The 19,332-nt window shown below is 37.2% G+C and overlaps 1 protein-coding gene across 11 annotated transcripts in view; it reads left to right on the top strand.

Moving 5' to 3' along the window:
- The first annotated feature begins 1,028 nt into the window (after positions 1 to 1,028).
- The window catches only part of LOC114241980 (uncharacterized), a 46,336-nt gene continuing 28,032 nt past the window's right edge, over positions 1,029 to 19,332 (top strand). For 4 of the 11 annotated variants that reach the window (XM_089733838.1, XM_089733842.1, XM_089733835.1 and 1 more), the window contains exons 1-2: positions 1,031 to 1,645; positions 6,930 to 7,083. In XM_089733838.1, the coding sequence (XP_089589964.1) occupies positions 1,608 to 1,645; positions 6,930 to 7,083 (192 nt within the window). In that variant the 5' untranslated portion in view covers positions 1,031 to 1,607. Of the gene's footprint in view, positions 1,646 to 1,726; positions 2,027 to 6,929; positions 7,084 to 19,332 lie in introns of those variants that run through there. The other 7 variants (XM_089733839.1, XM_089733843.1, XM_089733836.1 and 4 more) reach the window with 4 other exon arrangements.

Raw genomic sequence — 19,332 nt, 5'->3', positions numbered from 1 at the left:
ATAAAATAAAAAGAGGATAAAACAAATTGTTTGGGTTTTTGGAAAACTCAAGTATAAATGTTTGTCTTATAATATTCATCGAATGATTGAATGAATTCAATGAATAAGTATAGTAGGCGATACTTATCACCAAAACTAACTTTACTTGACTGGTGGTAGGACCTCTTGTGAGTCCGCACGAGTAGATACCATCACCCTGCCTGTTTCTGCCGTGAAGCAGTAATGCATTTCGGCTTGAAGGGGGGGGGGGCAGCCATTGTAACCTTAAAACTTATATCTCAAAATGGGTGGCGCATTTATGTTTTGGATGTCTATGGGCTCCAGTAACCACTTGACACCGGGTAGGCTGTGAGATCGTCCACCCATATAAGCAATTAAAAAAATCAATATTAAAAAGACAGTTAACTTTAACTTTAAATGTTTTTATTTGGAACTTATATAAATACAAAGTTTTATTAAAAATGAGGCTAGCGCGATTCATGTTTTCGCCGTGTTATTTCCATACTAGGTACTAAAATAGTAATATAAGTTTGGATCATAAAGAGAACTTTCATATTTACAAAGGATACCATATTAATACATACATACTTACTTAATAATTCCTAAGGTTCGATTACACTATAAAATAATGCGGCTGTATGTTCATTTTGTGTAAATAAGTAGTAATAAAAGTAATAAAAGCAAAATATTGTTTTTTTATGTGCTTGTCAAATGTAATTTCTACACTTCTAGTACGTTTTGATTTGACCCTAGGCGCGGGGACCTCGTAGGAGGTTCGGCCCCCGGCCCGGAAAAAAAAAGCATTTACACTCAAAATCTATTTTAAACTAGTACTACAATCTTTGTGAAATACCTTGCAATGTCGTACTTTCTTCTCTGACTTAGCATGATCTTTTTCTCTCACCATATCATAACATTTGAGTAATATTAAAAAGTTTGAGTAATCCAATAAATTAATTAAAAGGTCTGTGCTAACCATAAACAAAAATTATTATTTTTAAAAACCATAAAATAAAAACCAAAAGCATGTATTCGACATTGGTAACACTGAATAGAAAATATGTCCGCCATATTGAAAGTTCTAAAGTAGGAAGTCGGTCAAACGTTGACCTTATTTATTATTCCTATGGAACGTCTCAGTTACGGTTTCATTTAACACTTTAAAAAATAAGTAACGATATTTATTTATTTATTTATCGTAATTAAAAGTGAAATAAAAGCGTATTTGCAAATTTGCAATTCGCTGATTGAATACGTCACAACGCCATGTTGTATTCCTGCGCTGATTGCAGGCACGAGAAATCTGCCAACCCGTGTATTTTTGGGAATTAAATCCTTAAACTTAGTCGGATTGCGATTTTATACCAAAATATATTTTAAATTACATTTATTGGCATATTTTACACAATTAGTGAAATTAATACATGCCAATTGTCGCATTTTAAGTGCTAACTCCTAATACCAAATTGCATTTAAGTCAATTTAAGTGCATCCGCGAAAGTTGAAACGATTGTGTTGTACAAGAAAGAAGTGATAAGCGGCCAAATTCCGGCTCCACGTGCAGCCGGAACCCTGGATTCTCTCTATTCGTGTCCTCTAGAGGGGACATGAATAATAAACGGAAGAGTCGCCAAGGACCACCGAGGTAATGATCATCCACTAGAGGCATGACATTTCTTTGTTATCCGGCCTGATTGTCGTGCGTTGCAAATTTTCTGTCACGTTGACAGTGGCTTCGGAGTAACTGTAAGCGTTGTACATCTCTTCTATGTAAACAGTATGATTGAGCTTCATGATGTGTTGCGAGTGTCAAGACGCGTGCGGTGACGGCGCGGTGCGCTAGTCTAGTCTAGATGTTTGCCCTACTTTTGTTACGTACTCGTGTCGATTAATATAGCCACTTGATCAGCTGGTCGAGCAAGTACATCATTAGTTCAGTGCAACAAATAAAAATCAAAATTATTAAATAATTTCAAATTGTATTCTGAACGATGTGTAATCATTTAATGTGCAATAGGAAGTAAAGGTAATATAGAATGGTCACTTTCACTACAAAGCTAATAGTTGCATGAAGTTAATGGTTGGCATGACTCCAATGTTCTTAATCTGGGTACTACTTTTCTTTCTGGACATCAGAATTTAATTACACATGTCAATTATCAGATTCAAAATTAAACACATTGTTAGAGCTTCTTTGTAACATTAGGTATAGACTTAAATTTGTAAATACCATAAAATACCATGCATGTTCAATTTAGCCATCTTTATCTTTTAGTGTTTCATAAAATTTCATTAAACCTTTAATTAAAAGTGAGTTTAATTTGTAGATACAGAGTTATTAAATACTTATAGATTTAAAATGCTTTGAACACTCAAATTGTAATACAAATAATTGTTTTTAAATGTCACATATTTTATTCATTGAAAACAAATGGATACTTCGACCTACATCATTAGGCTAAATGATCTTAATTGCCGTTTATTTAAAGATGTTTGGTGACATTGTTAGTATCTAGAAACAAATTATTCAATAATGATCTTGATTATATTTAGTTATTTTAAAGTGTGAATTTATCAGTTTGCAGTTGTGACATTAAGAAGTGTTTATGGTGGAAAAGGTAATATTTTGTATATTGCTGTAGTTGAGCAGTAGTACAGTTATATGTGCAAATTTTTTATAAATATTTTGTTGAAAACTACAAAACAGTATTCAGTCTTTGGTATAGTCATAACCAAAGTGGGCCATCAGTTCTCATATTTGACACTGTATTTACATTGACAACAGTTACTTTAAAACCAATAAGGGTAAAAAAAGAAGGAAAAAAAAGTTGGGTTCAATGCCTTCAACTGATAAGAGCAACAATGAATATACATGAATTATCAAGAAAAAGCCTTAAAATGAGTGGTCTAACTAACAGATTTTTTCTTCCTTATCCTTAGTCATCAATGTCCTTTTGTTTATTTTTGAGAATATCTCCAACAAATCTCAACTAAAATCGTTTTTTTTTCAATTATTGTAGAATTATAAACTTTGACTAACAGTATCTAAATAATTTAGACAGCATTTAAATCCAATGACTAAAAAAAAGCACTTTATCTCCCATGTGCTTGGTGGCTCCATTTTTGCCGCTAGCAGCACTGTCAACACCATACAAATTTGAGTTAACTTTTATGCAATCGAGAAGCTAAAAAAACTCTCACTAAGCACACCAATCAATAATGATCTTATTGTTCCCCATGCTAACCTTAGTATCTCAGTACTATTAATTTCCTTAAATTACAGTAGGGTTTTGATTATGTGGATTAGCAATTTTTTTATTCAATAGCATATTATGCAATGCTAATTATTTCACCCTATGCACTCGAGAGCGACTTTAGCTCACTAAAATAAGTGGTAATCATTAGCTTTTGAGCATAAAGGATTAATCGTGTAAAACAAATTAAGTTTTTATTTTTTGCATATACAGGTGGACGAGAGCTCACAGCCCACCTGGTGTTAAGTGGTTACTGGAGCCCATAGACATGGTAAATGCCGCCACCCACCATCTGATATGAGTTTTAAGTTCTCAGTATAGTTAAATCATGTCTTTGTCTATCATTCCCTGCTGAATGGTTAACAGATGCATATAAATAAAAGTATCTCAAAACTTCTGCCAATCAAGTAACCTGGTATCAATGAATTGTAAAACTGAGGAATAATAAATTTTATCAAAAGCAGCAGCTATGTTTTGATATGAAGTTTCTCTAGAAACACACTGAAGCTAAGCTAAGTGTTTGTGAACAGATTATTGCAATTAAATATGCTTAATTTCAGAAATCAATTTATATTTCTTACACATATTTTTATCTGGAGCAGGACAATAGTATCAATTTCATTTTTCAGTCCTAAGTTTCGTGACACAATTCCAAGTAACAGGCACAAAAAAGGCACCAAATATTTATTGTATATAGATATAACTTGTTATTTGCAAGAAAATAATATAACGCTAATACTAATATGTAGCAATAAAAATATACAAAAGTAAATGTCTTTAGAGCTAGATTTAGTGTTTGTTTTTAATAAGTATACTAATGTTGCATGCAATGCCTTACCTTTGCAATAAACCATTGCTAGTTATTTTAGCATCAAGATTTCCTAATATAGTTGATTGATGAATAAAACTTAAAATTTGTAAATGCCATATTCAATTAACGATTTATAAAGTCGCTTTATTGTGACTTGGACATTTAGTAAACTAAAATTGGATTATTGAAATCTGCGAATTTTTTCTTAGTTTTCAGTTGTTATAAGTAAGGTTAAGCTATATTAATTATCACTACTTTCATTATTTTGATCTTTTTGATGTCCACAAAGGTTGAAAGATTAAGTAATTACCAAAATAAACATAAGAGGAAACCCTATAATTATAAAATGTAAATTGACCATGTATTTTAATAATTGAGAACTTTCACACATTAAATTAAATTTTCCATAACCATCTCACCCTGTGCATAACCATAATAGTGATTTGAGAAAGTGAAATGCATTATTAAATACATACTGTATACTCGTAGAGTATTTAATTGTTTTATCCAAAATTACTAAAGCATCAGAATGGTGGCTAGAGCAACTCCAGCCCACACCTTCCCATAGGTAGGTCGATATGTATCCAAACAGGAAACATTTCAGTCATTCTTAACTGAAAATGTTGCAGGAATCTAAATGAACTCTTTTTCTCTTTTTAAAAACTTCATCCAAAAGTTTGATTATTATCAAGTGTTGATTGCTTTTGTCAATAGAGGTTGGACTCAGTAGAGCTTGTAACTTAATTTTTTTTCATAAAATTAGGCAAGACTAAAAACTGCATTTGAAATAACCGTTTTAAATAGTGTTAATCCACAATAAAAAAATATCTCTTGCTCAAAATCAAAATATTTAATGTACATCATACCTGATGTACAGATGGTAATGGTACGATAGCCGGTTTTCCGAGATGTACTTTATTTTTATTATTATCTTTACTCTGTATCAGCCGATAGATCCACCTGGGTACTAAGCACTCACAAGGGAACATAGACACCACAGCGTGAACGTACTTCTATTTAGCCATGACGTCAAAGTCTTAAATAGATTGTAAGACTGCTCTTCCACCCTTTAGAGAAGGACCATTGGTTTTTACGTGCTTTTTTTTCCTACTTATGCTGATAGCCTTGAGAGGCTATTTCAGCTTCTCCTTGACCCACTGAGAAGATCCGGCGAGAAACTCAGTGGGCTGTGTCTGTGGGTCAATTTACTCGTCGAGCTCTTCGTCGCAAGCGACGGGTTCGACGAGGACGGTGGCCGGTGTTTGTGGTACCTAAAAGCACCGTTAATGGATCGGGTGGATCCGTAATGACGTGTTTAGGGCTTTTACGTGCTTTAAACCCTGTTTTAAACTACTTTTAAGTCTCATTTCTCACGTAAACGTATTTTATTATTACCGACTCTGTTTTTATTGTTTGTGTATGTTGTATGTATGTTGAGCTTGTATACTTTTAAGTTGTCGCATTGAGATCATAACTTCTTATCAAAGTCTTATCAGATGTAGAATAGTATACGGCGACTACTGAACGAAGATTCGAACTAGGTATTAATAGTATTTCGACGAGACGGACCGTTATACGTCATCGAGGGATTAACGGTTTTCATCCAAAATAATTATACATACAAAGCTAATTTGATATGTTAATATTAAATCAGTAGCTCGTAAATCAAGCGGCGAAAGTTGAAATTTATTTGGTAATTCTGAGAGTTTACGACTGGATATCTAAACGATGATAAGAGAACGGACGATGAACCCATTGTTAGACTTTATTTGCAGCAAAACTCAGTTCTGTATTGGTTCTGGTTAGAGTAAGTGCGTGATATGAAATTAGTTTCATCGCATTTGTTATTTAGTACGTTTAAGCTGTCGCAGTGAGTTCAATGTTTTACTTTACTGGTAATAGAACGTCTTGTAAATTCGCTCAGGTAGCTACGACCACCCTGCCTATTTCTGCAGTGAAAAAAAAAGGACTATTCCAACTTCACGCGAACCGGTAGGTGAGCTCACGGACTCAACCTGAGAGTATTGCTAACACTAGTCCTAGCAAGACACAGTGCTTCGCTGAATCCAGTACTATACGGCCGGATCGGAATCGCGACCCACTGAGAAGATCCGGCGAGAAACTCTGGATTGTGTCTATCATAATTCGGAGCGATTCGGTTTGAAAGGTGGGGCAACCGTTTATACTATAAAAACGGACCTTAGAACTCGTGTCTCAAGGTGGGTGGCGGCACTTACGTTGTAGATGTCTATGGGCTCTGGTAACCGCTGAACACCACGAGGACCGTCTACCCATCTAAAACGATGATAAAAAATGTTTAGATTTCGCAATTTTATTGGCATAAAAATTTAAGTGGCAGATTGAATAATGCACCCAAAAATAATAACTTATTTACACTTGCCAACAATCTACGCGGTTGTTTGGAGAGCTAGCTTTGGGAATTGATTTTAGCGTGACTGACCACTTTCTAGTACATGTCGATTTTCGTATTAGCGTATTTCGTATTCTGCAACACGGTCGATTTGTTAGATAGTACAATTCGGTTGGTATGCTTGAACCTAATGTGGCGATTCGGTAGGATGTTATAAACGTTGCGTTAAGTGTTTACCGGAGCCCACAGACATCTGCAATGCTAATGCCGCCACCTACCTTGAGACATGAGTTCTAAGCTCCCAGTTTTTACAGTACAACGGCTGCCCCGTACCTTCAAACCGAAACGCATTACTGCTTCATGGCGGAATTAGGCAAGGTGGTGGTACACACCCGTGCGGATCCACAAGACGCGCTACCACCAGTAAAACTTGGTCTTCCGATCCAAAGCGATTATGAAACCTTTTAGTTAGTTTGTGTCTCTGTTGTTACAGGTCACCACGTGGTCGCGTGGTGGCCGAGGGAGTTTACAACAACGCGCATTTCATGCACGCTGCCACATCACTCGTTGGCGACACCGTTCAAGTTTTAACGCAATCAGGATGCCTCTGGGAGGGAGTTTTCAAAACGTTCAGTGCTCAATTTGAGGTAAGTTTTTATTTGTTTTTTTTTTTTAGTCTACCCAGTTTGGCAATGGGTATGCGACAATTGTTGATGAAAAACTGGATGTATAATCGATAATAGTAAGAAACTGGTAAAATCGTACAGATATAGCCTGAAACCTTACTGGTGAAGTGAAACACGAGTGTTGAAGGAATAAAGGAGCATGTAATTTAACAAAATTTACTTACTTGTTAACATTTAGCAAATTACCACAGATCACTATAGATTTGATTTGTCGAATCTGGTTGCAGGAGTAATTAATTGTCAAATAACAGAAAAAAGTGCACGCTTTATTTAAACTGTTGACTGCTGCCCTACGCGGCGCACTGAAGTAATTATGTCGATTTCTGTTACTGAGGCGTCGGAATATTTAGTAAAACTCTGATAAAGACGAATCCACAGATACTCAGATTGAATCTATTTCCATGACACCTAAAAGACTAAAAAATACATTAAAAAACGAAAGAAGGCAAAAGTTAGGCAATCCAAGGGCTCAGTAACAGAACTCAACTTGTTAAAAAAAATTACTTAGTTTTGATGCTGTGTCATAAAATTGTTTGTCTTGAAGCTGAGTATAAAATAATGTCAGAAAGACATCCCTGTTGTGATAGGACAAGATAGCGATAAGACCGACTTAGTATTTTTTGTTTTGATTGGTTTTTATTATTATATTTTGGTGTGCAATGTCATACTGGGCTCCAGTGGCGTAAGTTCAAGGTTTGTAATAAGATGAAGTAAAACTGCTTACATTGGATCAGAGTGACATGCAGGTGGACTCCCCGACTCAGATTCTTGGATAGGTGGGTAGATGTGACTTTACTAATTTGTTTTATTGGCAAAGATGATACCGTAGACCTCCCACTACATGACTGCCCTCGAGGTAAAGTTCTAGGTCTGATTGATTGAATTAACTCATTGTTGTTTCGCGCTATAAAAAGATAGGATGATATTATCAACTCGATTAATGAATCACACCCGAAAATGTAATATCAAACAAATAAAGAAAAGCGAGATTAAAAACTAAAAGTATTTTGTGCACGGATAAAATTCTCCCAAAAAATGCTTTGCGTATTGTAATAAATGAGTCGTCTATTATCAAAGGTGGCAATCTGTGCATTTGGACAAAAAAATGTTATTGATATGTCAATACAGATTGATTTGAATATAATCGTCTCCTTCAAAGAATACGGTTCAAAACCTGCATTAAATAAAGGTTAATACTTAACCTGTTATTTATCTAAGATGTCGTTCAGAAGAGTTTTGTGACTGCCAATGGAATACAAAGTCAATCATTCGTTTTTCTGATTTACCAATAATTGTCCAAAAGTCACATTGCCGGCTTTGATAATAGTCGACTCAAGTATCTGCACAATCATAGCGAAACGAGCGAAATTACTACCGAAAACTAACTACTACACTAGCTGTGAATATTTTCACGTAACGTTCCACACGCACGCCACACGCTTTTCGTTACGGCCAATAATAAAATAATAATTTATATTTTTAAGATAGATATTGAACAGAAAATTGTACGTATTTCAATATAACGGCGGCTCGTGAAATTACTCTTAATATAAAAAATATAACTTAAAATTATTTTTACTATTACATCGTGTAGAAACGAAAAAAATGTTTACGCTTTTGTAGCGGTACAACACGAGATATGTAACAGATACCTGAATCTCGCTTACGACATTTTCAAGATAATCTTGAATTGTATAAAAGTTCCGAACAACATTCAGACCGTCGGTCTACCGAGCAATATCACACGCTCGGTTTTTTTTTCTTTTTTTTCTAACTATGCTGATAGGCTATTTCAGCTTCTCCTTGACGTGTAAGTGAGCTTACGGGGCTCAAACCGGGAGTGTTGCTAACACTGGCTCTAACAAGAGCAGTGCTTCGCAGAATCACTGGCCGTAGCAAGAGCAATGCTTCGCATAATCTACCACAGGATTGGAAACGCGACCCACTGAGAAGATCCAGCGAGAAACTCAGTGGACTGTGTCTATGGATTAATTCACGATTCAGCCCTTCGTCGCAAGCGACAGGTTTGACGAGGACGGTGACCGTTGCTTGTGGTACCTAAAAGCACCGTTAATGGATCGGGAGGATCCGTTATGGCGTACTTAGGGCGAAGTCGACTGTTTACCATTCGGTCTACAGAATCGGGTAGGCCTTCTGTTTAGCATTGATAGTTTCAACACTCTGAAAACTCGATAAGAAACTCAAGTGATTGTGCTTTTTTCTAAATGAATAGAAACTCAAAAATTAAAATTTTATTGAAATCAGTGAGTCCAACTGTTAAAAAATATAGCACCGACAATATACAATGGGTTGTGTGCGAAACTTTTCAATTTAGCAATAGTCTTCACGAGGTATCTTTCTTTAAATCTCATAGTTATGCACACTTCACAAAAACTAACTCCTTTTTTTTCTGTCGGCTTGTGTATTCCGGCTGACCTACGAAACAACAATATATTTTGACGAAAGTGTTATTTGCAGGTAATAACTTGTTCCCGATTGCTAATCTGAAAGTAGTTAATTGTTTTTGTCCTCTGGACGCATCTGCTAAATATAATATATCATTACCCCAACGCTATATTGTTTTCGCGATGGTTTTTGAGATATTTGCCATGTAATTATGAGCAGATCAATCGACCTGTTTATTTAGAATCAGGCTAGTGTTAGTTGCCCGAGATAATGGTATGCATATCAGACATTACATTTTGTTACTTTGTTTCATCGTAAATTTAGCGTCCTGTTTGGAATATTCCTTCGTTGTAAAATTAATTACCAAATTAGCCCATAAAGTAAATAAACACTTTCAGATAAGAATACATTGTAAAGGCGGCGGTGCAGCTATCATTACTTTTGCTAGTTATACTATATTGATGTCGGCCGGTACTTGGTAAATAAATTCCTTAAATAGAACTAGAAAAGAGAGGGCTGTTGATGATAGTTAGCAGCAAAAATAAAAGATGAGTTCTCGAGCTAATGCTAAGCGGTCATTGTATCCTATATAACTTGAGATGTCAGGATTAAACGGTAAGCTCGAGAGCTCAAGTCAAGACCTGATGCTGAGCGATCATTGTAGCCAATATAACTTGAGATGTCAGGTCGAAGTGCATTGGCATAACTGATAACTCATAGTTGCTTCCGGCAGAAATAGACTAGATGTAGTAAAATGCGTGTTAGCATTGTAGTACTAGTGCATTTAACTAGTGCAGAAGTCGTCGTGGCCTAAAGGATAAGTCGTCCGGTGCATTCGTATCTAGCGATGCAACGGTGTTCGAATCCCGCAGGCCAGGGTACCAATTTTTCTAATGAAATACGTACTCAACAAATGTTCACGATTGACTTCCACGGTGAAGGAATAATATCGTGTAATAAAAATCAAATCCGCAAAACTATAATTTGCGTAATTACTAGTGGTAGGACCTCTTGTGAATCTGCACGGGTAGGTACCACCACCCCGCCTATTTCAGCCATGAAGCAGTAATGCGTTTCGTTACTTAACACGTCTTCACGATTTACTTCCACGGTGAAGGAATAACATCGTGTAATAAAAACCAAACCCGCAAAATTATAATTTGTGTAATTACTGATGGTAGGACCATGTAAGCAACAAAAAAAAAGCTCACCGCACCACTGAGGTACCTACTGTATCAGGATTTTTTCCTCTACGTATGTTGATAGCCTTGAGAGGCTATTTCAGCTTCGCCTTGACGTGTAGGTGATGAGCTCACGGGGCCCAAACCGGAAGTGTTGCTAAGACTGGCTGTAGTAAGAGCAGTGCTTCGCAGAGTCGTATCACGGATCGGAAACGCGACCCACTGAGAAGATCCGGCGAGAAACTGTGAGTTAATTTACTCGCCGAGCCCTTCGTCGCAAGCGACTGGTTCGACGAGAACGATGATCAGTGCTTAGGGTACCTAAAGGCACCGTTAGTGGATCGGGAGGATCCGTAATGACGTGTTTTGGGCGATCGGCTATGTAGTTTCCGACGGCCACGATGAGAGGATTCTCATGTCGTGCCGCTTTATCGAAGTGATAGGTAAAATAAGACGAAGTCATCACCACAGGCGGACGTTGAGGATGAATTTGAAAATAATAAATTAAAAAACTCAAGTGCCATGCGTTTTTGTAGATTGTTTCGAGTAATTCGACGACTTGGTAACGTAATCGCGATAAATATCAGATACATTTTTGTTGCCAATTTTGAACGTTATCTTGAAACTGATAACGTAAGATGCCGAAAAAAAATGTATATACATTAAATCTGTCAACGATGTTATGTATTAATTTACAAAGTTATATAAATTAAATTCATTTTGTACCTTATGGCTTACGTATTAATAAATAGATTGGAATATCTATAACAGTTTGTGATGGGCTAAGATAAGGGTAGACGAGATCAATGAACATTTGATGGCTCAAGGAATTAGCCAATTTTGCTCGATCTTCCGACGATCCAAATTTTGTTCTAAACTTTTATTTTTATGCAAGATTCTGGGAAAAATCTCATTTGCGCGTTTTATTTTATTTTATTGCTTAGTTGGTTGAACGAGCCCCCTGGTGTTAAGTGGTTACTGGAGCCCATAGACTCTACAACGTAAATGCCGTCACCCACCTTGAGATATAAGTACTAAGGTTTCAGTATAGTTACAACGGCTGCCCCGCCCTTCAAACCGAAACGCATTACTGCTTCACTACAGAAATAGGCCGGCTGGTGGTACTGATTCGTGCGGACTCACAAGAGGACCTACCTCCAGTGCGGTCTAAATTGGTCTTGTAAAACTCCAGTCGTAAGCACAGAAATAAACAAACTGTTATGATAAGTAGTACGCCTATTACGTTATTTTTTTCTCGTACAATTGTTACTTGCTCCTGGATTTTGAAGCTAGGCACACGGTCACAGCACTTAAAAGACTAAGTTTCTCGTCGGATCTTCTCAGTAGGTCGCGATATCCGGTCCGGTGGGAGATTCTGCAAACCACTGCTCTTGCTAAAGCTAGTATTAGCAAATTCTCTCAGGTTCAGCCCGTGAGCTCATCTACCCGTCAAGGCGTAGCTGGAAATAGCCTCTTAGGCTACCAGCCAATAGGTAGGCGAAAAAAAAAACCACTTGAAGCGAGCACAACGGTCGCCCTTCTTATTATATAGGCATGGACGCTTGAAGTTTCTTACTCAAACGGTCATTGTTTAGCATCGTAAATTTAAATTTCGTTCGATTGTTTCAATAGCTTTATGTACGACCTTCTGGGTATTATTTTTGTTCGGGAATGTTATTAGACGATATTCATAAATGGATGTTTTTTTTTTTTTCGTTATACCTATAAAGTTAAAGTTCCCGTCACCATCCTCGACGAGCGAATTAACCCATAGACACAGCACACTGAGTTTCTCGCCGGATCTTCTCGGTGGGTCGCGTTTCCGATAAGGTATTAAATTCTCCGAAGCACTGCTCTTGTTAGGGCCAATGTTAGCAACACTCCGGTTTGAGTCCCGTGAGCTCACCTACATGTTGGGGCGAAGCTGAAATAGCCTCTCAAGGCTATCAGCATAAGAAAAGAAAAAAGGTAAAGTTTCATTATAAGAAGAACATTATAAAGTATTTGAAATATCAGAAATAATATAACGACAATAAAAATTGGAAATGAGGGGAAATGAAATTTATCCGTAAAAGTAATATCATCTATATTGATTAGATCATTTTTTAAAAAGTTACATTTTTGTAGTTTTTCGCATTGTGTTACCCTAGTAACATAACTTCCACGAATGCGATAAATCTAAAGACACCTCATGTGCTGTCTGTCATTCGTCAGAAAGGCTTAGACAGCAGAGCGTGCCAACGAATTAAGACAGACTCATATAGATACGCTCAAAAAACAATTGTCGGCGTTGGAGATAAAAACGTAAATGCAAAAGCAAATATTGCAGTTATACAAAACAATATTCTATCGAATGTTTATTGCGAAATTTAACACAAATGTTTTTGCACGTTAGTGCATTCGGAAATCAGAAGAAAAGGGTCGGATGTTTTGAAAGCCAAAATTCGCTGTTACACGAATTTCTTTTGATAAGTTTTATTTAAAATATTTTGGCAACTATACATGATAGCCATTGCAAGTTTAAAATTTGGAAAAAATTAATAATAACAAAACAACTTCTTTAGCTATTCGAATGAGGTAAGCTTAATTGAATTTTAATTAAAAACATCGAATTGTTGATCTTAAATAAAACGGACCTTTAATTTCAAAGATAAACGTCGCTTAAACCAATTGACCTTTCACCGCTCAATATGAGCATAATATTAAAAATTACTTTTTTCTGTCGAGTTTTTTGAACGTAACATTTTTCCGATCTAAAAAAGATGTAAAAAAGACATGTAGTGAGCAACAAAAAATACCATATTCCGTGTCATCTGTTCGGAGACAACGTCAGCGTAATATCCAGATAGATGTTGCAGCCACGAAAGGTGCAGTCGGTGCTTTTAAACTTATCTGAATTCGCCGACAACATGCGTTTATTGATCCGACCTACTACTAAATTGCGTTCGGCAGGACCTATTCGCAGCGTAAGTACACGTAGATAACACGGAAACGCTGCTTCCAGATTGAGAAACACTGATTAATCTGCAGCCTTTGAATTTTACTTTTTTTTTATTTTTTATTGCTTAGATGGGTGGACGAGCTCACAGCTCACCTGATGTTAAGTGGTTACTGGAGCCTATAGATATCTACGACGTAAATGCGCCACCCACCTTGAGATATCAGTTCTAACTTCTCAAGTATAGTTACAACGGCTGCCCCGCCCTTCGAACCGAAACGCATTACTGCTTCACGGCAGAAATAGGCAGGGTGGTGGTAACTAACCGCGCGGACTCACAAGCGGTCCTACCACCAGTAAAACAGTCCTGTCAACTGCGCGATGTTATCTCGGGACACGCGATTCGCAAATTTCGCCTTTGTGTCCCATAAACGGAGGGCACGTAGTGACGCTTTTATTAAAACGACCTTAGTAGTTCCAACGGTTTATAGATCGTTTACGATTTATTGATTAATTGTTGGGACAATATTTTTGTGTTCAAGGGGCGCGTTTAGTGTGACAAAATCGAACGTGAAACCTAGTTACGGGGCGGCTAACTTAGTTTAGAAATCTTTACGAGATGCGCGCGCATTTCGTTGCACCCCAGACGCTCTAGAATTTGCCCTGGACTGTAAAATGTAGTTTAATTTTCTTATTCGATTCGTGGGTAGGTGTCTTGGGGTAACTTGGGGGCACTCTGGGTGTGGATCCTCTCCCCGAGCCCCCTTTCGTGTCTGCTGTCCACCCCTTTGTGGACGCGTCACCTTCGGTAATGCAATCGGTCCTTCGCTCTGACGTCATCGCTAGCAAAATCTAAAATCAATCGCTGCGGTCTTTGCCCCGTACAGATTCGGAATTTCTTAATAGAAACTGGTGTGCCGTTTTGTAATATATTTATTATTTTATCTTTCATTTTATAATTTGTTCACGTCAATTTTGAAACTTGACAAATTGTAAAACTAATCACCTTTTAATCAAAGGATAAACTTTGCAGGGAACAGTTTATATTAAAATTGTGTGGTGTTTATTTAATTTTTTAATTATAACAAATGAGATTAATTCGTTTAGAAATTATAAAGTTGAAACCAACGAAGTTATTTGTTGCTAACAGTTATATGTATGCGCTACATACAGTCTGGAATGCAACCGTCGTCCGCGCGTACTGCCAACGTGCATTAGGAAAACCAGTGAAAGTGACACTCACGAATCGCCTTGACGGTCGTTAAGTAATATAAAATATATACACATATTACTTATAAACGTCTCGGTCGCCACCTCTACAATATTGATAGTACTATGCTAGCAACCTTCTCCGAAGTGATAAAAACATTAGAACAATTAAAAACAACGTCACAAATCCAAAATTCATATCCATCGTGTGCTAAATTGAGCTTTAAGATCATCGCTAAACTTTTTATATATAAAAATATTTCTTTGGTACCTACCTAATCTTTTATAGGTTTTGATTCGTTTCCATGAAAATTTTATGATAACGCATTAGAGCGTTGTGAATTTTATATATTCAGCCTTGTTGAACTTCCGAGTTGATGGGCAGGCGACCTTTAAGAAGTTCCTTTGATCTGATTCATCGTTCAAAATTACTAGATCATTTCTTTTAACGGTCGTCTGGTGTAGTGGCTAGTGACATGGTCACGACACAAGGGGGTCGCAGGTTCTAATACCGCCAAGGGAGTATATTTGTATGATAAATATAAAAGTCTTTTCCAGGGTTATGGATGTATATTAAATATCTATATAATATATATATATATATATGTGTATAATAAAAATCTTACATTTATATCCGTTATCTGGTACCTGTAACACAAGTTCTTTAAGAACTTAGCACGGGACCAGTTAACGTGGCGTGATGATTGTTAGTAAATATTTATTTATTTATTACCATTAAAAAAAATTCTCATGAGCAGCAGTTTCGGTTCAAATAGAAAACGAAGTAACGGGTTGTTTAAATCATTAGTGATTTACGTAATTGCTGATAGTTAGGCCATTATCTGCCTCGAATTAGTCGTGAGATCCGCTTTTAAGGGTAGGAGAGTTATTATACAGTAGCAATAAACCTCAGACTTCATAGCTCAGGGTGGGTGATGGCATTCACATCGTGGTTTTTATGGACCGAAGGTAATATCCAAATCACAGCAACCCTCAGACACAGCCCACTGAGTTTCTCGCCGGATTTTTCCAATGCGGTGGTAGATTCTGCAAAGCACTGCTCTTGCTAGATCTAGTGTTAGCGAATTCGTCAGGTCAGAGCCCCGTGAGCTCACCTACTCGTTAGGTGAATCTAGTATAATAACCCTTTGAGGTTACTAGAATAAGTAGGCTAAAAAAGCAAGTCATGGTCGTCTACATTATAGTTATTTAACAGCCGAGTTGACTATTAAAGTCAGAGTCCTCTCTGAATGTTTTATACAAATCACTTTCAGCTTTAGTAATGTTGATTGAATCGTAAAAGATGTAAGTAGTTCAATACTCTGCGGCACTTCCGGGGATACCGGAGAGAGTGAACTGAAGATAGATACTACAAGACAATCCTTCGAACAAATTGCCCGTAAAATTTTAAATCAAACGATAGACGAGAACGACACAAGCGAAAGCGAATTCCGTGGTGTTTTGATTTCGCTATACAAGTTCATTCACCCTGCATGTGTCTACCGCCGATAGATAGCCCAGTACTAATTGAATGAAATTCTTTTTCCACTTTTTTTTTATGGCTTAGATTGGTGGACGAGCTCACAGCCCACGTGGTGTTAAGTGGTTACTGGAGCCCATAGACATCTACAACGTAAATGCGCCACCCACTTTGAGATATTCTAAGGTCTCAAGTATAGTTACAACGGCTGCCCCACCCTTCAAACCGAAACGCATTACTGCTTCACGGCAGAAATGGCGTGGTGGTGGTACCTACCCGCACGGACTCATAAGTGGTCCTACCACCAATAGAACTATTCTATTATATCTATTTGATTAAAACTTGAATTAAATTAAAATAAATATTATATTAAATGTTAGCAGATTATAGATTTAAACAGTTACTACAAGTTAAATCCCAACAAAATGTCACATGTGTATTTTCGCATACTTTTAAAAACAAAATTTCAAAACCTAAAACCGCCTTTTTTTCTAGTTTTTTTTTTAATTTTAATAAGACATTGGTGTTATATAGTAGTAGTATTTCTAAAGAACTTTACGGTCACCGAAGAACAGACACGCTAACGAATCACCTTGAGACGTCAGGTCAAAGTCTTCGAGTTCATTGGAATCTTACCTTTCACACCCTTCAGACTGAAACGTACGTCTCACAGACGGACGGACACAGCTGTCCCGTACGTATCAATGTACATACTAGAAAAATACATTGTTTCTTTAGACGACTATTTTTAAATTGTTTAAACTTTTTTTTTGGTAATTTAATGGGAAAAATCGCTTTGGCCTGTCGTAGCGTCAATACCTGTAAATATCGATAAATTTTTGTATCGACGACTGATAACCTCCTTCTAGTTCTATTTTTTCGCTATTTCTGATTTGTCACTTGTTCGTAGCGAATCATTTTGAGATTATCGAGATGACTGTGAGTTTTCGTCGAGTCTTATTCGCTTATCGACGATCTAAGAGCTTGATATATAGAAACATTTTGACAAAAATCATCGTAATTAATTTATTTTCGTAGTGAATTCGTAGCACCATCCATTCAATGTGAAGGGGTGGTCTTAAATCGCTCATCGTAAAAGCTAAGCTACCAGAGAGATATTCTTCAAGAAATCCGGTGGTAGGACCTCTTGTGAGTCCGCGCGGGTAGGTACCACCACCCTGCCTATTTCTGCCGTGAAGCAGTAATGCGTTTCGGTTTGAAGGGTGGGGCAGCCGTTGTAACTTACTTGGAGATCTTAGAACTTATATCTGAAGGTGGGTGGCGCATTTACGTTGTGGATGTCTATGGGCTCCAGTAACCACTTAACACCATGTGGGCTGTGAGCTCGTCCACCCAACTAAGCAATAAAAAAAAACCGCGAAAATAAGCATTGGACAAAGTAAAAATAAAGTCGTTTCAATTTGGCAAATCTTTAATCTAAGGGCGTTAACACACAGATTGTACTATCGTGTGTATGGCGAGAGATGTCGGGCATCGCAAGGCGCGTCAAGATTGAAACGATTAAGAAGAAATAATCGTGTCGAGTCTGTGTATGTCCACATAACAAGACGAGTCACTTTGGAAACAAATCTTTACGCCGTACGAGGTAGGCTGGTTTACGCGTGTCACTGAATTCGTCGAACTTCAAGCAGAACTGAGTGGCGAGCACGAAAGACTATCGAAATAGTACATTGTGCACATACTATTTTTTCTCCTATCAGGCCGAAAGTTCGACATTGTATCGTATACTTCAATAACTTTATTAGCAACGTAACTGTTGAAATAACAAAATTTTACAAACCTCAATCGCGTTTCTAATAGTTTCAAGAATATTTACATAGCTACAAGCTAAAACGTAAATCTATCAAACAATAGAAGATGCTTTTGCACTAGAGAACATTTTTTTACAAGAAAAACGTTAAGCCACTGAGTTGTTCTCTAGATCTTCTCAGTGGGTCGCGATTCCGGTCCGATGGTATATTCAGCGAAGCACTGCTCTTACTAGGGTCAGTGATAACATTATCTCTCAACTTCACCTCGGTGAGCGCTCACCTACTTGTCATAACGTACCTGAAATAGCCCCTTCAGCTACCGTCCAATAGGTAAGGAGGAAGAGGGACAAAAATTAACATGCTAGATTAATATTTATTTGGACATGGTGAATCACATTTTTTCCCTTCATAAAATGTAACTTATATTCAGGCTATTGTTTCTTTATTTACCTGAGCAATATCGACCAGACAAAGTAAAGATTCTGCTTTGTTATACTTAACACATTTTCAACTTTTTATTGCCATTGACGGACAGTCTGATGTTGTGTCGTTGTTTATGACCATTGGCAATGCCTGGAGAACTAAAAACAATTGCTTTCTGCCGAGTACTCTTTAAGTCAGTATAAACAAAAGGTAGGCGTGGATTCCGCCGGTCACCGTCCTCGTCGAACCCGTCACTTGCGACGAAGGGCTCGACAAGCGAATTAACCCACAGACACAGCCCACTGAGTTTCTCGCCGGATCTTCTCAGTGGGTCGCGGTTCCGCTCCGGTGGTAGATTCTGCAAAGCACTGCTCTTGCTAGGGTCATTGTTAGCATCATTCAGGTTTGAGCCCCGTGAGCTCATCTATTAGCTTAGGTTACGCTGAAATAATCTGTCTCTTTGTTTGTATTGAATAGGCTCCGAAACTACTGAACCGATTTGAAAAATTCTTTCACTGTTTGGAAGTTACACTATTCCCGAGTGACATAGGCTATATAATATTACAATCTTTTCTGAAAAAAGTTAGGAATCCTCACTAAAACTCCAATAATGTAACCCAAATTGTAAAAAAAATTACCTAAAATATTCTTTACAGCGCGTGCGCTGCGAAAACTATTGATGATAGAATAAAATAATGTACTACCACTTTGTAGAACACATTATTATTTACGAAAAGTGTCGCGACAGCATATGTCTGACTATTATAGTTATGCTACAAGAAGTCCTCTTTTATTTTAAAA

Source organism: Bombyx mandarina, chromosome 16 (assembly GCF_030267445.1).
Source record: "Bombyx mandarina strain Sakado chromosome 16, ASM3026744v2".
In the NCBI taxonomy this organism is placed as follows: Eukaryota; Metazoa; Arthropoda; class Insecta; order Lepidoptera; family Bombycidae; genus Bombyx; species Bombyx mandarina.
The sequence above is the reverse complement of the archived record's forward strand: the minus strand, read 5'-3'. Positions and strand labels throughout refer to the sequence as shown.